Here is an 18255-nt window from a genome sequence, read left to right as displayed (position 1 = left end):
ATAACCAGCATCCAGATTTCAAAAAAAGAGTTAGAATATCAAGAGGAAAAAAGAATAATTGATGGATTTGAAATACACTTCTCTTCTCAAATGTGGGCTAATCTGTCATTAGATTGCTCCTTTCTTTGCTAGGAATGTATAAATAAGAGATAAAATGACTCAAACAATCTGATTTAACTTAATTATAAACAGAGTTGTATTGGTCTATGAATTTTTCTAGAACATAAAAAATGATGTTTTTACTTGTAAAATGACTTTGGTCAAACGCAGTATTTCTGTTAATTTAGCCAAATTTCATTCGAACCACATTTTGAGGGAGGAGTACAGTGCTGGCTCGCAAGTTGATTTGGTGTCGTCGTTTAAGTGAGTTGATTTGGCCTACGTTTAACATGGGTCATCATCATTTGGAGTTAGTTGTTTGGAGCCTGAAGTCGTGGTGATCGACAAAAGTCGTCATCACAAGCCTCCACGGCCAAGGGGAACGCCAACCATCACCAAAGAAGAAAGAAGAATATGGGGGCGTAGGACTACAGTTTCCATGAAGGGAAGCATGAGATACAAACTTATGGTTCATATTTGGAATAGAAAGAAGAAAGAAGAGATTGAAAAGGAATGAAATTAAAAAGAAACTGTTCATATCAATCAATGCAGAGACTAGATCCCTGCACACAGGTTGAGAACTGCACACACAAACAAAAACAAAATATGCATCCAAACTGAAACCAGAGTTCATTCCATCCCCCAATTCCCATTGCCAGATCCATATAATAATATAATTCCAGGAAGTTTCTTCACCAACCACAAAGTCATACATCATGCCTCCTTTTCCTATGATCATCACTACACACTTCCAATTAGTTCTTAGAACAGTACTTGGGAGCTTAATTTTACAGCAATCAAATGGTTGAAAGATTATCAAAGATGATGGAATGTGTCTCAGCGGTTCTCCTGAATTCCCACGTACGGAACGACATGATTCTTGTAACAGCCCAAGCCTAAGCCCAAGCCCAAGTCCACCATTAGCAGATATTGTCCTCTTTCGACTTTCCTTTTCAGGCTTCCACTCAAGGTTTTTAAAACGCATCAGATAAGGAGACCTTTCTACACTCTGATAAAGAATGTTTCGTTCTCCTCCCCCAACCAAGAATCCAAATAGGTAGAACGTGACAGTCTAGATCACACGGTCTTCAAACAACTTCTTGTGTCACCGAGATATTCTACCAACACCTGGGGTGAATCCATGTCAGGGAAAGTAAATAACTTTCTCATCCTCTCTCACCTCTCATAACAACCAAGCCAAACTAGTTTGAAAAATTAGTCAGACGTAAACCACAGACTTTCTTTTTCTCTCTTTTTGCCATGATGACACAGTTGGATGTCACTCAACGTTTCATCGGAGTTTTATGCCTCAATTCTTTCAAAATCACTCCACCGCTTACTTGGGAAGGGATAGCATAGGTTGTTTTCAAAGGGGTGGGGTGGCTGTTGAAGACTGAAGCCACCTTAAACACTACTACTTCGAAAAATTTTGTCAGAATAAATCCACACAAAGATTATCCAAAAGTTAGATATGACTTCTAGCTACCCTCCAAATTAAGTTCCCATGTCTGAATTAACTACCCCTACCCCTACCCCACCGCTCCTTAGGTCGGGTAGCATAATTTCTGTCTACAAGAGAAAGGGGAGTGTCTCTCAAAGGGGCTAAGCCACTTACCAAGTGACAACTTCTAGGACTAAAAAGTTTGGAGTAGCTAGCTTAATAGAGTTGTGAATTTTGTGCCTATTCTTATCTCTCCCCCATGGTTCAGATTTTGATTCTATCCACAACTGAAGAAGCTTTGTGATCTCCCCCATTCCACCCTCCACCCTCCACCCTCCACTCTCCCCCCTTGGATTTTGGATTTAGTAGAAGATCCTCCTCCTCTAATCTTTGGCACATGTCCTACACCACCAGTTCATTGTTTTTTTCAATGAGAACCGGTACATTGTTTCTTAATCTCCACCCCCTACACCCATACCCTCTCAGCATATTGTGCATATCATACATATCCATACGCTACAAAAAATGAGACAGAGATAGAGTTCTATCAAATCAGTTACACATGAGCATGAGGAAAAATAAAATTATACCAGCACCCTTAAAACATACCACGGATAAAGATTTCCTAGATAAACAAGTTCGATAGAACCAAGAATGACAGTACCAAAAACCAATGATGAAGACTCATATAGTCACATATATCGTCAAACGCACTAATAAGTAGCAAAGAACAACAATCAACATGAGCCTATCACTAACTTCTCCTGCAACAGAGATAATTTGACAAACAGAAAGGAAGAAAAGAAATGTAAAAAACAATTCTTTCATTGAACAGGATTTCTCCCTAACAGATTAGCAAGTTATTGTCATCGAGCGAGTCTTTTCCAAGGAAAATTTTCACTCCAAGAGGCATTTGCATGATTACAATCTATGAGAGGAAAAGATCTGCAGCCCAATGTTTTACTGTTCTCAAGGTATCTTCTTAGTGGCAGGCTTTACTGCAATAATTACAAAGTCTCAAGCACAGCTTTCTCAATGAGCAAGAATTATATGTTCTTCTGATATCCACTAATTTAGCTTAAGTGAGTAAAATTTTGGCTTTCAATTAAGAGTGATGAGAACAATTCCCCTAGGAAGAAAGACAATACTGATTCTGCGTTGTTCAGAAAAGCATGTTAAGAAAACCCATAGATGCAAGCAATGCTTCGGATATCAAAGTGGGAAGAAAACATGTAAGCTTAAAAATCAAATTATATGATGAAATTCATTACAATATCAACTACTTCTACTAACTCCAAGGTTCAATTTCCGAGTTTACTGACCTTCCTCGTTTAGATTCAAGCATCGCTATCGCTGCTATCATCGTTTTCGTTCCCCAGATCCGTAGCAAAATAAACTCCAGGATGAACAGTCCGCCTCCGCGTTCTTGAAGGAAGTATGTTGTCCAAATCGACCTCCGTAAGCGGATCATCCGACAAATCGCTCTCTTCAGAGCCTAACTCACTTCCATCATCGTCGTCTTCCTCCTCATCAATAAATTTCCCTTTTCCTTTGTCGTCCTTCATGATACCCTTCCCCTTACGGTCCTCATCCACTTTCCCACTCAACTTTCCACCATCGTCACTGTCATCTTCCTCCTCATCCTCGTCGCTGTCCACCTCCTCGTAATCCTCATCTTCTGCTTCTCCCACATCCACACAAACTCCACCATCTTTCCCTCCCTCAACCAAAGAATCGCCATCAATCCCTTCACCACTCACACCATTCTTCACAGCATTGCAGGAATCGCCCTCAACCACTTCGAGCTTCTGAATTTTGTTCGAACGCTCCTGTTTCTCTTCAGAGCAGGGATCAACTTTGCGCTTCGCATCAAATACGGGCTCCTCTGTATTAGTAGTTTCCGCCATTAACGTGGCGCAGAACCCACCTTGGAAGCTTCGAGCCCTAATTCCAGAGTAAAATCAACGAAAACGAATTAGGGTTTTCAATAGAACTGTAGAATCAAGGATTTCGATTAACTTCACAATTCCCAGTTCCAAGCTGTCCGAAGCTTCGAAGCGGTAAAAAAAAAAACAATTACCCTCAGTGAAAAATTGGAATTTAACCCAAAAGTAAAAAAAAATTAATAATTAGGTTAAATAATGTAGGAGAGCCGTGCATGAGCTCCATTTGGAAGCCATACTGCCAAGACTGTGCAGGGTGTGTCGAGCTGTCAGGCAGAAAAAATCAAGGGAAAAACTGTAAGAAACCTAATATAGAATATTGTCCTAATACACCGTCCTCGATCACGTTATATTATTTGTTTTTGACTTTTATGTTATCGGGTGCGTGTCACTCGTGTTACTTCCGTGTATTTCTATTTGTAGTATGATTATAACATTCTTTATAAGGGTATGGAAATTTCGTAAAACGCATTTTTAAAATCTTGATGAAAAGTTTGAAAAGGAAAGCTTAAAGAAGATAATATACGCTAGCAGTGGGCTTGGGGTGTTACAGTTGGTATCAGATCTAGACACTGGGCAATGTGCCAGCAAGGAGGTTGAGGCTCGAAGAAGGGTGGACACGAGACAATGTGTCAACAAGGATGTTGGGCCCCAAAGGAGAGTGGATTGGGGGATCCAAAGGTTGGACGGTGAGATCTCATATATTAGTTGAGATCCTTAAACAACCCTTAAATGTAAAATATTTATTTATTTATTTTTAATAACTTAATTAACATTTACAACTCAGTTTTACTCTTAAAAATTATTTATAGAATTAAATAAAATAACAATAATGACTAAAATTCTTCAATTATTAGTTTAAAAGCAATCTCCAAAACTCTGGTTTATGAGAGGTTCTAATTCACTATTCAAGCTTCAAAATAAGGCAAAGAACTCCACAATATTACAATTCACCCATTGTATTTAAAAAAATATATATTTAATAAAAAGAACTCTTGAATAATAATTTTTATTTTTATTTTTGGTTTCAATCCTACCAATACAAAAACAGAGTTATAACCCAACCAAACCCTATTTTAAAAAAAATAAAAAATATTTATATTTATAATCAATATTAATAATGTATTGTGGCTTGTAAATATTTGATATTTAAAAAAAAGTACGGTAGGTTTTTTTTTAAATAATTAAAAAAAAATGAATAGCTTAGCAAACGAACTAAACCCAACCAAAAAATAGAAGGTCGAGTTTGGTTAGATCATGAACTCTATACGAGTTGCTCGAGTAACCAACCAAAAAAAATTAAAACTCAACCGCAACTCATATACATCCTTAATTATGGCTGATTGAAGTAGCACGGGTAAGACGGTAGGAAACACAATGCAACGACTTTCAAAGCTTGGCATTCTTTTATTATACAAACTTGCATGGTCACATTTTAGCACCAAAATAATTAAGTTCAACCTTTCTCCTCCTCCAAAGGTTTTTCTAGCTAAATATTTGATCATGTTGTGGAACCATGCACCAGCTTCTTTACTATTATTGTAGCTATGTCTCTTAGTAGAAGTCATCGAGAGACAAGTTCTCGACTGATCCAAAGCCTTCGATACCTCCCACTCTCGAGTAGTTGGTCATTGAGCTACTCATAAAGTCAAATGGCGAATCGTTATCGAAAGCTGAGCTAGTATCGTAGATGAACGATGACACGGGATCATCCATGGTTGAACTAGGCACATACATGGAGTTAGCAGCTTTGCTAGCATTGAAGTCTTGAAACACAATGTCGCCATTCATAACGCAACTATTTGCTATGTCGGAATATATTTCTGGATCAGACGCCTTTTTTGCTTGAATGACCTACAAAATTAATTAGAGATTAAACAAATACTAAGTGCTACAAAGATTATCGTATTGGAAACAAAACGAAGCTAGCTTACGTAGCTATGATCTTCAAAATCTTGGTAAACCAAGATGAAATCTCCTAGTTGTATGCCATGGGCATTGACGAAGTCCCCTGCGACAACTCAATGTCAAAATTACGATATCTATGTTAAATCATAACGTGAACACAAACTAAGCCCTGTTTGATAACGATTTTGAGGAGAGCTTACCCGTGTTTTCAAGTACGTACATTCTACTATTGTTATTCGGCCAAAACCTGCAAAATTCAACCATTTTAAAAACATAATTATACATATAAAACCAAACCGAACGGAAAAAAACCGAACCGAACCTATATTTAAAGTTCCAAACATGGACTCCATCCAAGTCATCCATGGTGATGATGATTCCTTCTTTAGACTCCAAAGTTGGGAGGTGAGTTTCAGCTGCTTTCTGAAAAATAATTTGTGTTAATTAGTTATTAATTAATTAATTAATTATAAAGCAAATTATAATTTTGTTCATGAACACCTTTGGGAGTATCATTCTCCTAAGAGAGCTAACATCACTGTTCTTCAGCTCCTTCTGAAAAAGAAACTTCAGCCTTCTTGGATCAATTACCTGTTCATTCAATTTACAAAATAATAATAATAATAATAATAAAACAATTTTTTTTTTTTTTTTATCACAACTAACAAAAACCGGATCGAACTGAACTGAACCGAACCGAACCAAAAATCCAACCCTAAACCCGAAAAATCCTTTGTTTTAAAACTCGACAACTATATCAAAAATCGAACCGAAACCCTAAATCCTAAAAAACCCTTAGTTTCAAAATTTAGAACTAAATCAAAATCGAACTGAAATGAAGAATCCCGACCTGAAACCCTAAATCCTAAAAAAAAAAAAAACCCTTAGGAATAAACCCGAAACCCTAAACTCAGAAAGACCCTTCGTTTCAAAAGTCAACATCTATATCAAAATCGAACCGAAACGAAGAATCCCAACCCGAAACCCTAAGCGTTAAAAAACTCTTAATCAAAACTAAACCCAACCGTGATCTCCTTACGAAGAAAAAAAAAAGTTCAAAAACACCAATGACACGGACCCCAACACGACCACCTAAAAATCCAACATTAGGATCGAAAACATAACATCAAAGAAGAAGAAAAAAGTACAAGAATGATATCGTGTTTGATGAACCAAAAAAAAAAATAATTATTAAAAACCATTGTAAATTAAAAAAAAAAAAAAAAAAACAAATATAAATAAATAAATATTTGGATTTTAGTAATAATCAATTTGTACCTAAACATACATGGTAACCCTCCTTTGATTCGCTTACCTTTTGCTCGTTTTCATAAACTACTTTATTTAGGGTTGCCTTACAAATTCTTAACCCTTAAGTAATTCACCTCCTTCTTCCACTTTAATTACCAAATTACCCAAACGAATGCATTTCTTTTATTTTCTTTTATTTTATTAATATTGTTCTTGCACCATTGCACCAATCCATGCTGCTGCTTCTAACTCCCTCTTGTATATTTGGATTATTTTTAGTGCCTCAAAAATATTAATAAAATATTTTACTCATATTTTATATGAATTTTTAAATAGTTATATGACTTTAATCCTATGCTCGGGAAGTTCATAGTTTTTTTTTTTTTTTTTTTTTAATTAAATTTTATTGGGGTTTTTTTATAAAAAAAATCCCTTTAAATCCCATATAAAAATTTGCATTACATAAATAAATAAATAAATAAATAAATAAATAAAGAGAGTAAAAGAAGTAGAAGAAGAGTACCCGAGGGGGAGGGAGGTGGGCGGAAGAAGAAGAAGGAGGAAAGGAGAAGTGAAGATTAGAAGAAGAGCGGCGCTGGCGGGCCATCCTCTTCTTGCGGTGGACTCCACCGCCGCCGAAGCCGGGAACCGCGGCGGCGAGATCGGGGGAAGCGGCGGCGAGGCGGTTGACGTCTTGGAGTGGGCAGTGATCCTGGTTGATGATGGACATCATGATGAGGAGGAGTAGGAGGAAGAAGGGAGAGAGGGGCAGTAGATAATGTGCTATTTTTGGCAAGAGAGAAAGGGGAAGTGTGGAAGCTAAGGGAGTAGTGAAATAGAGGAAGGGAGTGGTGAGTGGTTAAAAACAACCATAACAATGACAACAACAACTATATCTCTATATCTATATCGGTCTACACACTGCCATTAAATAAATTTAACCGTCGTCAAATATCTGTAAGTACACCATTGAATTAAAAGAAAAGGAAAGTTTTTGTAGGTTTGAGTGAAGGGTGGTTAAGAGAGGTTAACCATGGTTAAGAGGAGGGAGGAGAGAGAGAGAGAGAGAGAGAGAGGGGTAGGGTAGTGGCGAGGAAGTGAGAGACGGATGGACGGTGGGGAGGGATGAAAGTTGGGGAGAGGAGGAGGGATACAGGTGGAGGAAAAGTTCTGAGGTTGCATGCAACGACTATGCCCCAACCCCCGTTTTTTTTATTTAACACTCTTCACTCGCCCTTAATCAATGGCCTTTTGGCGCCTTTCGCTTTGGACTCTCCGTCACCTTTTTNTTTTTTTTTTTTTTTTTTTTTTTTTTTTTTTTTTTTTTTTTATTTGAGTCAAAATAAAATAAAATTATTTTTAGGTCAAATAATAATAATAATAATAAAGAATGGTTTTTATTTTGGCTAACTTTCAAAAAAAAATTAATAATATTTTTAAATTAAAGAAAGTCTAAAAAAAATCTTTTTAACTTAAAACATTAAAAATTAAAAAAATATCATTGTCAATTTTATCATTCATTTTAAAGGAAATATTACTCATAAAAAAATTTAAAATATAAATTTAAGAATGTTATGGGTATTTTTTTTATTTTTAATTATTATCATTTTACTTTTATTCTACTAATTATTATTTTATCATAAAATTGCCATATTAGTGATTCATTAATTATTTAATGGCGCCGTTGATTCGTGGACTTAATGAAACAGTTTCTTCAATTTGGGGACTTTGGATTATACGATTTTTAAATTTTGGAATAAAAAAATTTATTTTAATATTATAAAACAAATTACGTTTAAATATTATTTTTAGTTCTTATATCTTATTTCAATTATTATATATATATATATATATTTTTAGAACTAAATTTTCAATAATATTTTAACTTTTCAAAATTTTAGATAATACCTTAAACTTTACAAAATATATATATATATATATATATATATATATATATATATATATATAACGTTTAATAGCCCTAAAATTAAAAAAAAAAAATTGGAAATAATTTCTGTTCACAAATTGACAATAATTTTTTATTTCATAAAAAGGGGCTAATACTGTCATTAAAATTTTATGGGTATTTTTTTTTATGTATGAGAAATCTTTTAAAAGTTTAAATAATTCTTTTAAATATTATTCACCGTTCAAAGTTTATTTTCAAAATTATCCATAATTGTATTTAAATTTTGTTTAAAATTTAAATATATTTTTTGAAACAAAGTTAATTTAAAAAATTAACCATAATGGTATATAAAATATGAAACAAAAATGACCAAATTTCAAAGAAAAATGATTCTATACATAACTTTGCGTTAAAATTTATGAATTATAACAAAATTATTCGACGAAGAATTTATGCATTAATCAAATTAAAATTTATTCTAAGTCTCTGATACTATTTAAATTATTAAATAAGGTCAAATTAGTTTTTCAAATACGAGTATATCTTTTATGATCTAACTTCTAATTTTTTGATCAAATTATATATATTAACTATAAATTACCATTACTTGTTAAATAAACGTGTCGATCGTAATTGCCAGATTATGACATTGTACAAGAAATAATTATCTTGAAGTAGGGTTCAAATTTCTAGTATATTTTATTATAGTTGATATATTTCAAATCATGGATATAAGTCAGATATGAATGTGCCAAGATGAACTTTACTCGTTCAAAATACGATAACTTGCTTTTTTTGTATGAGGACAAAGTCAGACTTAGGCATGACAAGAGTGTCAGACAAGTTTGTTGGCATGTAATGCCTTAGCATAAGAAGGGATGCATTGCGCTATGTGGACCCATCTACCTAGTTAGTGACAAAAAATAAGACCAACACAATCGATGTCTTTACGGGACGAACGTGTTCGAGACTGAGTTAAGGATCCTTGTTTTCTAAATTGGGGCCGACACTATGTAGACTGATCATGAGCTTGAATTTCCTCTCACGGACTGTGTTGTACTCCTGTATGGTCTCCAACGTATAGATAAGTTTTATTTATTTTAAATATGAGAACTAAATCTTTGACGTTGGAAACGAGTGCATACTCGAGTTTTTATTAAAAAATTTAAATATTTATTTTTTAATCAATATCTTTTAACAATAAATTTGGTCGAGTAATACTTGAATTAACCAAATTTATTTGGTGTAAAAATTTCGGGGTAATTTTAATAATTTAAGTAAATAAAGATTTTCAGGGATTCAGAGGGGTATTTGAGTTTGATTCTCTCGTACTGATTGATTTATCCAAAATTTCGCGGCATTCCTTCAGGCGACGCGCCGGTCTCCGGCGAGAAGAACAGAGAATGGAAGCGAGGGTGGACGGCGTTGCAGAAGAGGGAGAAACGAGGAAAGTTGAATTTGAAGCATCGGAGATAGAGTACGTAAGCTATGGCGGTGAGCATCACTTGCCTCTTATCATGAATCTCGTCGATCAAGAACTCAGCGAACCCTACTCCATATTCACCTATCGTTACTTCGTATATCTCTGGCCTCAACTATCATTCCTGGTATTAATCTCGCTTTTGTGTCAAATCTCTGACTAATTAGATCATGATCGTTGCCGTTCTCTTTAATCTTTGTTGTTTCTTCAGGCCTTCCATCGAGGAAAATGTGTCGGGACGGTGGTTTGTAAGATGGGAGAGCATCGGGGCACTTTCAGAGGGTACATTGCCATGTTGGTGGTTATCAAGCCTTATAGAGGCAAAGGCATTGGTAATTTTTCCTTGCTTTTCTTGTTTTTGTGAAGTGATTGTTACTTATCCGTGTTTGATAATGGCTCATTTACTCTAATGCGTGATCATTGAAATTTTCGGTTCTAGTTGCTCGAAGCTGTTTGAGTTATCCTATCTGGAAGCTTTCAATAGTTTTCCATGTAAATTGGAGCTGTAATTTCTTCGGAAGATTCATTTGTATAATTTACTTGGATTTCTATGTTCTTACAATATAATCACATATTAGAATAGTTTCTACTCAATTCTCTTTGTCAAGAATGCCTGCTTACTCTAGATCATGATCCCAATTTTCTCTTCCTAACGGTTGATTATGTTGGATGATGAAAGTCCAACATCGGCTAATTTAGGGAATATCATGGGTTTATATTCAAGGAATACTCTCTCCATTGGCCTGAGGCCTTTTGGGGAAGCCTAAAGCAAGGCCATGAGAGCTTATGCTCAAAGTGGACAATATCATACCATTATGGAGAGTCGTGTTCGTCTAACCGATTAGAACATCATTTGTTTATTACCATAACATTGAACCTACTCCATAATGTTTTTCCATTTTAAATTTGGTTTTAAGACACATTATTTTTGTTATAAACCTATTAGAGTTCAAGATCTTCATTATTATCAATTCTTTTTCTCTGTATTGTAGCTTCCGAGCTTGTCACGAGATCAATAAGAGTCATGATGGAATCAGGTTGTGATGAGGTATGTAGTATCAAATATAGTATTCCCTCTATATTATATATGCCGATATTTATGTTCCTTTATTTATTCATTAAAGGAGTCAAAGCAACTAACTTGTGAGTTCCCTTCCCGATATGACATCGATTGATTTCAAACTTTTTTAATTGAATCACTGAACTGCAAGTTAATAGTCCGCATCAACTATTGTTCCCTTGTAAAGAAAAATGCAGGTCGAGCATGCATCTCTGATATTATACTTGCTATGTCATTTCCTTTAAACCCAAGTGGTCTTTTCACCACAAATTATTCTCTTTCAATCCCGTACTCCTATTTGGTACTACTTGGTAAATTGGATTTGGAGACATCCGCTTTCATCAAGCTCTGTTTTGATCCAAGCGAGTGCCTTTCATACAACAATTAGAAAGAAAATTAGCTTAACTCCACCATGTGATATTATGTCATAACTTTACTGAAGATAATTACAACTACAAGTCGATCATTCAATGTGGAAATTTTAATTGATGATATATTTAGTGATCTAGCCTCATATATCTCTCTATTAAGTTGACTGTTGTTTTCTTAAATTGGAGAAAATGGAATATATAAAAAGGATTGAAATGTAACAATTTAAAGTATTGATGTGTTTCCTTAAACGAACCCAAAGGTTGGGTAGTAATGACCTTTAATTTAGATAAGAAAAAAAGGAAACTTTGAAACCCCTTGGAGATAGCTACCAGATATCGAGTATTTTTCCAAGTGTCCTAACTATAAAATGAATTAAGTTGTAGTGAAAGTTTGATCATGAGTTGGTGAACTAGAGAAGTCAGAAGGTTTTGGGTGTTAATATGGCACATAAGTTATTAAATTAGAAGAGAATTCATTTCCTCTCCTTACTAAGAAGGTTTGAGGTGAGCAAGAATGCTGGGGAACATGTTTACTTTTGAGATTACAGGTTTAGGGTTTGGTGGCTACCTATCTTAGATATTAATATTATAGCAAGTATCTCAATTCCAATGTTGTAGAGCTAGGCAACAAACTTACAGGATTTGTTGATTAGATGACTTGTGCTCAACTTGTTTTGAACACTTTCAGTTTAAAAGAAAAGGAGCATTCTCATGTTTGGAAGTATAATCGTTTTGAATGTGGCTCAAATTTACCAGGTTGAATAATCTTTGGGAGTTATCCTGAATGGATGGTATAGATGTAGCTGGACCTGATCTGAATTTGAGATTAATGGCTTATGTTGAATTTTCCTGCCGTAATACCGTCTTGAGTAGCACATTTTTTCTTTTTACATGATTTGACCATTTGAACCAAATTGTAACAACCCAAGCCACCGCTAACCATTATTGTTCTTTCTGGGCTTTCCCTCAAGGTCTTAAAATGCACCTGTTAGGGAGAGATTTCCACGCTCTTATAAAAAATGCTCTATTCTCCTCCCCAACCGATGTGGGATCTCACACAAATCATTTCGTATTTAGTTTAATTCCATAAAATAGCGTGGCTACCATTTTCTTACTCATGTTTTGTATTGTTTGAGTAGATGGCTAATGCAATTATTATGCCGACTCCCTTTCAAAAGAAATCAAATATCTTTTAGAAAAACGTGGTTAAACCTCCTTGTAAGGATGTTGTCAGACTCTTTTCATGCTGGCCTTCTCATTTTATCCAAGTCTGCAGCCACTCTTTTATTTGCTTTGCCTATTGGAATTGTTTTCTATAATTTTTTCGACCTCGAGGGAGAGGATCGCTCGTTTCCTCTTCTTTATGAGCTTTGTTTTGTGCAATGTGACATGCTAACTTACAACTTACCATCTGATACTGTCTTGACTGAAGGTCACACTAGAAGCTGAAGTTACAAACAAAGGAGCACTTGCACTATATGGTCGTCTCGGGTTTATAAGGGCAAAACGACTCTTTCGTTATTACTTGAATGGAGTTGATGCATTTCGTCTAAAGTTATTATTTCCACACATGGAATCACACCCATCCTCGAGTTTGATGGCTAACAGAGATGAAAATCGACAGGAAGGCGACAGTTTATAGCACGAATGGTACGATATCCATCTATTTTTGAAGCTAAGCAATTTATGTGAACACTATTCACCCTTTTTTTCTTCAATAGTTACTTTGTCCGCCAGCCATGTGATGTTGTGCATTAAACCCGACCCGAATGGTTCGTCTGATATCTCTTTGATGTTGTCCTTAGTAGTTAGAAGTGGACAGAGCTTTATAAAGTTGTTTATTCTGTAAACTTAGCCATCTGAGTTCTCCCTTTATGGTGTTGTAAACTTGTAATGGAATGAGAAACAGTTTTGATTATTTTGTCTATTTGAGAATGGGGATGAGAGATGGATGAGTTTATTGGAATAAAGGATTTTGATTTCCAGTTGAAACTTCTTAAGAAATTATATGGTCTATAAGCCAAATTATTGAAGTTCTTATGTTTTTGGCTTTTTAATTTTGAAGGCGGTGGTTATTTGTGCTTTATCCCAAGAGGTTTAACATTATTTGATGTGGTTCCTCTGATTTGTAGAAGGTTAAATTGATTAGAGATTGTTTATAAACTTAATTGTTAAGTTGTTTTTTACAGGGTTTTTAATGATTTAAATTGTATATCAAATAAAATTAATTAGTTTGGAAGAGATTTTTTATGGTATAAATTAAATTGTTATATTATGAATGTTGTAATGAAAATACATTTTTTATTACAAAAATTCTATTTTTAAATTTATAACAAAATGTTGATAGATGGTATCTCTTCCTTTATATGATGTATTTTCATTACAACATTCATATTTTTAAATTTAGAACAAAATGTTGATAGATGGTATCTCTTTTTTTATATGATCCTATTCTTAAATTTGGATTTATTTTTAAATGATGATTTAAAATTTTATACTTTAATCTTAATTTAAAAAGTAAAGTCAAAATTATATCAAAATCAAAATAAAATTTTATACTTTAATCTTAATTTAAAAAGTAAAGTCAAAATTATATCAAAATCAAAATAAAATTTTATACTTTAATCTTAATTTAAAAAGTAAAGTCAAAATTATATCAAAATCAAAATTGTATCAAAATCAGTGTCAAAATGTACCCTCTTCAAAATCAAAATATCATTTAAAAAGTCAAAATTCTATAAAGTACTCCCACAAAAAGCATACCCTATAGAGTACTACCAAAAATAAAAACACTCATTACAATCAAAATCACATAACTCAACTTAAAACTAAAATAGACTCACTTCTCATCTACTCACGACTTGAAAAAAAAGATATCATACTCAAACTCCAATATCAATAAATTCTAACTCAAACCAATGTGTCACATACTCCGAACTGCTTCCCTCATTCAGGGTGGGGTAGAGATACTGAGGTTTGACGTTTAGCAAAATCATGTTTTATCATTTAAAAAGTCAAAATTGTATCAAAATCAGTGCAATAAAATGTCAAAATTGTATAAAAATTAGACATATAAAAATCAGGTGTCGTCTCTAAATTTGGTGTCAAAATGTGATAACGTGTCTAAATTTGATGTCAAAATGTGTCTAAATTTGGTGTGTCTAAATTTGGTGTCTAAATTGACGTAAAAATGTAAAGCCTGTTAAAGTCAAAATTGAACGTGTCTAAATTTGGTGTCTAAATTTTATGTCAAAATGTGATAACGTGTCTAAATTTGATGTCAAAATGTGATAATGTGTCTAAATTTGGTGTCTAAATTTACGTCAAAATGTAAAGCCAGTTAAAGTCAAAATTCAACGTGTCTAAATTTGGTGTCTAAATTTTATGTCAAAATGTGATAACGTGTCTAAATTTGATGTCAAAATGTGATAATGTGTCTAAATTTGGTGGCTAAATTGACGTCAAAATGTAAAGCCTGTTAAAGTCAAAATTCAACGGGTCTAAATTTGGTGTCTAAATTTTACGTCAAAATGTAAAGCCTGTCAAAGTCAAAATTGAGTGTCATAGTGTCAAAATGTATACAAAATTGAGTGTCATGGTGTCAAGATGTGAAGCGTGTCAAAATCAAAATTGAGTGTCATGGTATAGAAATGTAGAGTGTATCAGAATAAAAAATTGAATGTCTTGGTGGTGTCAAAATGTAAAGCGTGTCAAAATCAAAATCTATACCGTGTCTAAATTTGATGTCAAAATTCAAAATCACAATCAAAATTGACTGTCTTGTTGTCAAAATGTAAAGGGTGGCAAATTCAAAATCTAGGTTGTCAAAATTTAAAATCACAGTCAAAATTGAGTGTCTCAAAATCACATTAAAAATTGAGTTGAAAATTGAGTGTCTAGGTGTAAAATGTGAAGCGTGTAAAAATCAAAATCGTGTCTAAATATGGTGTTAAAAATTTAAAATCACAATCTATTGTCTAAATCTGCCTCAAAATCACCATCTATTCTAAATCTATTATAAATAATGTCAATTATAAATCGTGTTAAAATGGATAAATATTATCCGTGTAACAATGAATACAATTATAGATCGTGTCAAAATGATACAGTATTTTGGTGTCAAAATAAAAAACTATATGTAATGCAGTTTCAAGTGTCAAAATCAATCAAAATCGGTATAAATTTATAAACCTTAGTGTCAAAATTTGTGTTTTTTTATGTGTAACAATCCTATTTTCAATCTTGGTTTGAATCTTATTTTCATAATTCAGAATGCTCCCCCTTAAACAATCCTATTTTTAGGATATATGATTCAAAATCTATATAGTCTCTCAATCTTATCATCTTTATAACAATCCTATTTTTACTATTAGTTATTCCCAACCCTCCTACAAAAATAGAAATTCTATTTTTACAATAAATTAAAAAATTGTTATCCTATTTTTAACTCAAAATCTTCTCTTTATAACAATCCTAATTTTAATTTAGGATTCAAAATGTTTAGATTTTATTTTATGATAATCTTATTTTGAAGATAGTATTCAAAATCTTTTATTTATAACTAATTTTAGTTTTATAATACTATTCAAAATCACATGTCTTAAGAATTCTATTTTTACAATAGTATTCAAAATCTGTATGAATTTTCGTATCTCTCCTCTAACAATTTTAATGTTTTCAATATTTGTCTTTTATAACACTTTAAAACACATTACTATATGTATCTCTCCCCTATAAAAATCACAGTGTCTCTCTCCTATAATAATGTTATATCTCCCCTATAAAATTCACAGTGTCTCTCATTTTAAAACACGAAATAGTGTCTCTTTCTTTATAACATTTCCATTTTTAAAATACATTTCATCTCTCTTTATAACATTTCTATTTTTAAAACATACTTCTTGTTGCAGCACTCTTTATTTGGACTCAAGAAATATCTTTAAAACTACAACACAACAAATTTAAATATACAAATTTATTAACTAAAATGTTAAACATGAAAACTATACCAAACTTAATGTTATTATGACTATCCATAACATGTATAGTAATCACAAACAATAAACGTTTAGTAGGTGACTCTATTGTTAGTCATAAACTGCAAACACATGTAGACATGAATCATGACATTCAATCATATTATAACCTAAAGCTATGGTCGTAAGATCCAATCCCTCTCATATACTCTATGTGTATCAAATAGTTATACATGATTCCATCCATATACTAACCATAAAATATTTCGAAATAATTTTTTAAAGTTTAATAGTAATAATTTTTACAGTACTTTTGATAATAATATTTTTAAAATTTGTTTAAATATATTATTAAATTTTTTTTAAAAAAATTCATTGGTATTTTTTGAAATACAATAAAAAGTTTGTAGGGTATTTTTGTAAATTAGGTTTCCAAACCCTATAAAAAATATTATTATTATTTTTTTATTTCTTTTATAATTCTCCATAGTTTACTTTGTAAATTACTATGTAAAATAGCGCTAAGAACCCATACATAAATTTTAAGTTAAAAAAAGTTTATATTCAAGGTTAAAAATGTTCAATTCCACTTATTTATTTTTTTGTCTCATAAAAATAAAATATTCAAAATTAAATTAAATTGTTACTCATTTGAGAAATTAGATTTTTAATATCAAATTATTACAAAATTAATAGGAAAATGACTTGTGGTTACCATAACAATACTTCATCATTTTTAAAATATATTCAAAATTAAATACCTCTCTATTAAAATATTCTCTTTTGTTTTTTAAATATGTATGTAAAGGGTCAATAAGTGTGTTAAAATGTCTAAATTTGGTGTCAAAGATAAATCATGTCAATATGTTATAAATCATGTCAAAATAGATATAGTGTCAAAATCTCAAAATCTACGTGTAATTTGGTGTCAAATGTAAAATCTGTAAAAATTGGTGTCAAAATCGGTATAAATCTAGTGTCAAAATCTATGTATTTTTTCTTTCAAAATTGGTGTCTTTTTTTTATAACAATCCTATTTTTATAATATGATTCAAAATTTCACGTATCTCTCTCTCGATAAGAATCCTATTTTATTCACGATCATATTTTATATTTTTATAATTATAAACAATCTTATTGTAAAAAACCCATGCTAAATCATCCTATTTTTAGGATAGGATTCAAAATATATACGGTCTCTTTCCTTAAAGATTCTATCAATTTTTAGTCTCTCCTTATACAATCCTTTAAAATAGTATTCACTATCTCTTTCTTGAATCTTTCCTTAAAGATTCTATCAATTTTTAGTCTCTCCTTATACAATCCTTTAAAATAGTATTCACTATCTCTTTCTTGAATCTTTCCTTAAAGATTCTATCAATTTTTAGTCTCTCCTTATACAATCCTTTAAAATAGTATTCACTATCTCTTTCTTGAATCTTTCCTTAAAGATTCTATCAATTTTTAGTCTCTCCTTATACAATCCTTTAAAATAGTATTCACTATCTCTTTCTTGAATCTTTCCTTAAAGATTCTATCAATTTTTAGTCTCTCCTTATACAATCCTTATTCACTATCTCTTTCTTGAATCTTCATAACATCTAGATCCTATTTTTATATTTGTAATCTCCTATTATAGCAATCCTATTTTAAGATAGTATTCAAAATAGGTACGTGTCTTCTTTTTATAACAATCCTATTTTTTAGGATAATATTCAAGATAAATACGTGTTTATTTCTATTTTTAGAATAATATTATACGTGTTTATTTCTTGATAACAATTATATTTTTATAATAATACTCCAACTTTGTCTAT

At 32.2% G+C, this 18255-nt stretch overlaps 3 protein-coding genes across 10 annotated transcripts; 1 reads left to right on the top strand and 2 right to left on the bottom strand.

Moving 5' to 3' along the window:
• Nucleotides 1-246: 246 nt before the first annotated feature.
• On the bottom strand, nt 247-3553 carry LOC111487605 (nucleolin-like). 5 transcript variants are annotated; one of them, XM_023135064.1, is made up of 2 exons: nt 2863-3553; nt 247-378 (listed from the first exon to the last, which is right to left on the bottom strand). In XM_023135064.1, exon 1 carries the CDS (start codon nt 3445-3447, stop codon nt 2878-2880), a length of 570 nt encoding a protein of 189 aa, XP_022990832.1. In that variant the 5' UTR covers nt 3448-3553; the 3' UTR covers nt 247-378; nt 2863-2877. The 5 variants fall into 5 exon arrangements, with proteins under 5 accessions (XP_022990832.1, XP_022990829.1, XP_022990830.1 ...); XM_023135061.1 differs by lacking the exon at nt 247-378 and adding an exon at nt 446-464; XM_023135062.1 differs by lacking the exon at nt 247-378 and adding an exon at nt 510-527.
• A 1315-nt stretch (nt 3554-4868) lies between these two features.
• Nucleotides 4869-7495, bottom strand: LOC111487156 (B3 domain-containing transcription factor FUS3-like). Of its 2 annotated transcripts, none has more exons than XM_023134418.1 (6): nt 7166-7495; nt 5893-5982; nt 5714-5814; nt 5592-5638; nt 5418-5494; nt 4869-5337 (listed from the first exon to the last, which is right to left on the bottom strand). In XM_023134418.1, exons 1-6 carry the CDS (start codon nt 7373-7375, stop codon nt 5038-5040), a joined length of 825 nt encoding a protein of 274 aa, XP_022990186.1. In that variant the 5' UTR covers nt 7376-7495; the 3' UTR covers nt 4869-5037. The 2 variants fall into 2 exon arrangements, with proteins under 2 accessions (XP_022990186.1, XP_022990187.1); XM_023134419.1 differs by having other exon boundaries at nt 5893-5946.
• Nucleotides 7496-9863: 2368 nt separating this feature from the next.
• On the top strand, nt 9864-13456 carry LOC111487752 (N-alpha-acetyltransferase MAK3-like). 3 transcript variants are annotated; one of them, XM_023135275.1, is made up of 5 exons: nt 9864-10158; nt 10243-10363; nt 11024-11079; nt 12895-13112; nt 13184-13456. In XM_023135275.1, exons 1-4 carry the CDS (start codon nt 9955-9957, stop codon nt 13102-13104), a joined length of 591 nt encoding a protein of 196 aa, XP_022991043.1. In that variant the 5' UTR covers nt 9864-9954; the 3' UTR covers nt 13105-13112; nt 13184-13456. The 3 variants fall into 3 exon arrangements, with proteins under 3 accessions (XP_022991043.1, XP_022991044.1, XP_022991042.1); XM_023135276.1 differs by having other exon boundaries at nt 9864-10128; nt 12895-13456; XM_023135274.1 differs by having other exon boundaries at nt 12895-13456.
• The last annotated feature ends 4799 nt before the right edge of the window (nt 13457-18255 follow it).

The sequence above is a fragment of the Cucurbita maxima genome, unplaced genomic scaffold (assembly GCF_002738345.1).
Source record: "Cucurbita maxima cultivar Rimu unplaced genomic scaffold, Cmax_1.0 Cma_Scf00012, whole genome shotgun sequence".
Lineage (NCBI taxonomy): Eukaryota > Viridiplantae > Streptophyta > Magnoliopsida > Cucurbitales > Cucurbitaceae > Cucurbita > Cucurbita maxima.
This window is presented reverse-complemented; position numbering and strand designations above follow the sequence as displayed.

Excerpts from the sequence above, each read along its gene's own strand:
- LOC111487605 (XM_023135064.1), bottom strand. The coding sequence starts at position 3,447 with ATGGCGGAAACTACTAATACAGAGGAGCCCGTATTTGATGCGAAGCGC.
- LOC111487156 (XM_023134418.1), bottom strand. The coding sequence starts at position 7,375 with ATGATGTCCATCATCAACCAGGATCACTGCCCACTCCAAGACGTCAAC. Across the intron at positions 5,815-5,892 it reads GGAGAATGATACTCCCAAAG|AAAGCAGCTGAAACTCACCT; the intron begins GTGTTCATGAAC and ends ATTATTTTTCAG. Across the intron at positions 5,495-5,591 it reads GTACGTACTTGAAAACACGG|GGGACTTCGTCAATGCCCAT; the intron begins GTAAGCTCTCCT and ends GAGTTGTCGCAG.
- LOC111487752 (XM_023135275.1), top strand. The coding sequence starts at position 9,955 with ATGGAAGCGAGGGTGGACGGCGTTGCAGAAGAGGGAGAAACGAGGAAA. Across the intron at positions 10,159-10,242 it reads GGCCTCAACTATCATTCCTG|GCCTTCCATCGAGGAAAATG; the intron begins GTATTAATCTCG and ends TTGTTTCTTCAG. Across the intron at positions 11,080-12,894 it reads TGGAATCAGGTTGTGATGAG|GTCACACTAGAAGCTGAAGT; the intron begins GTATGTAGTATC and ends TCTTGACTGAAG.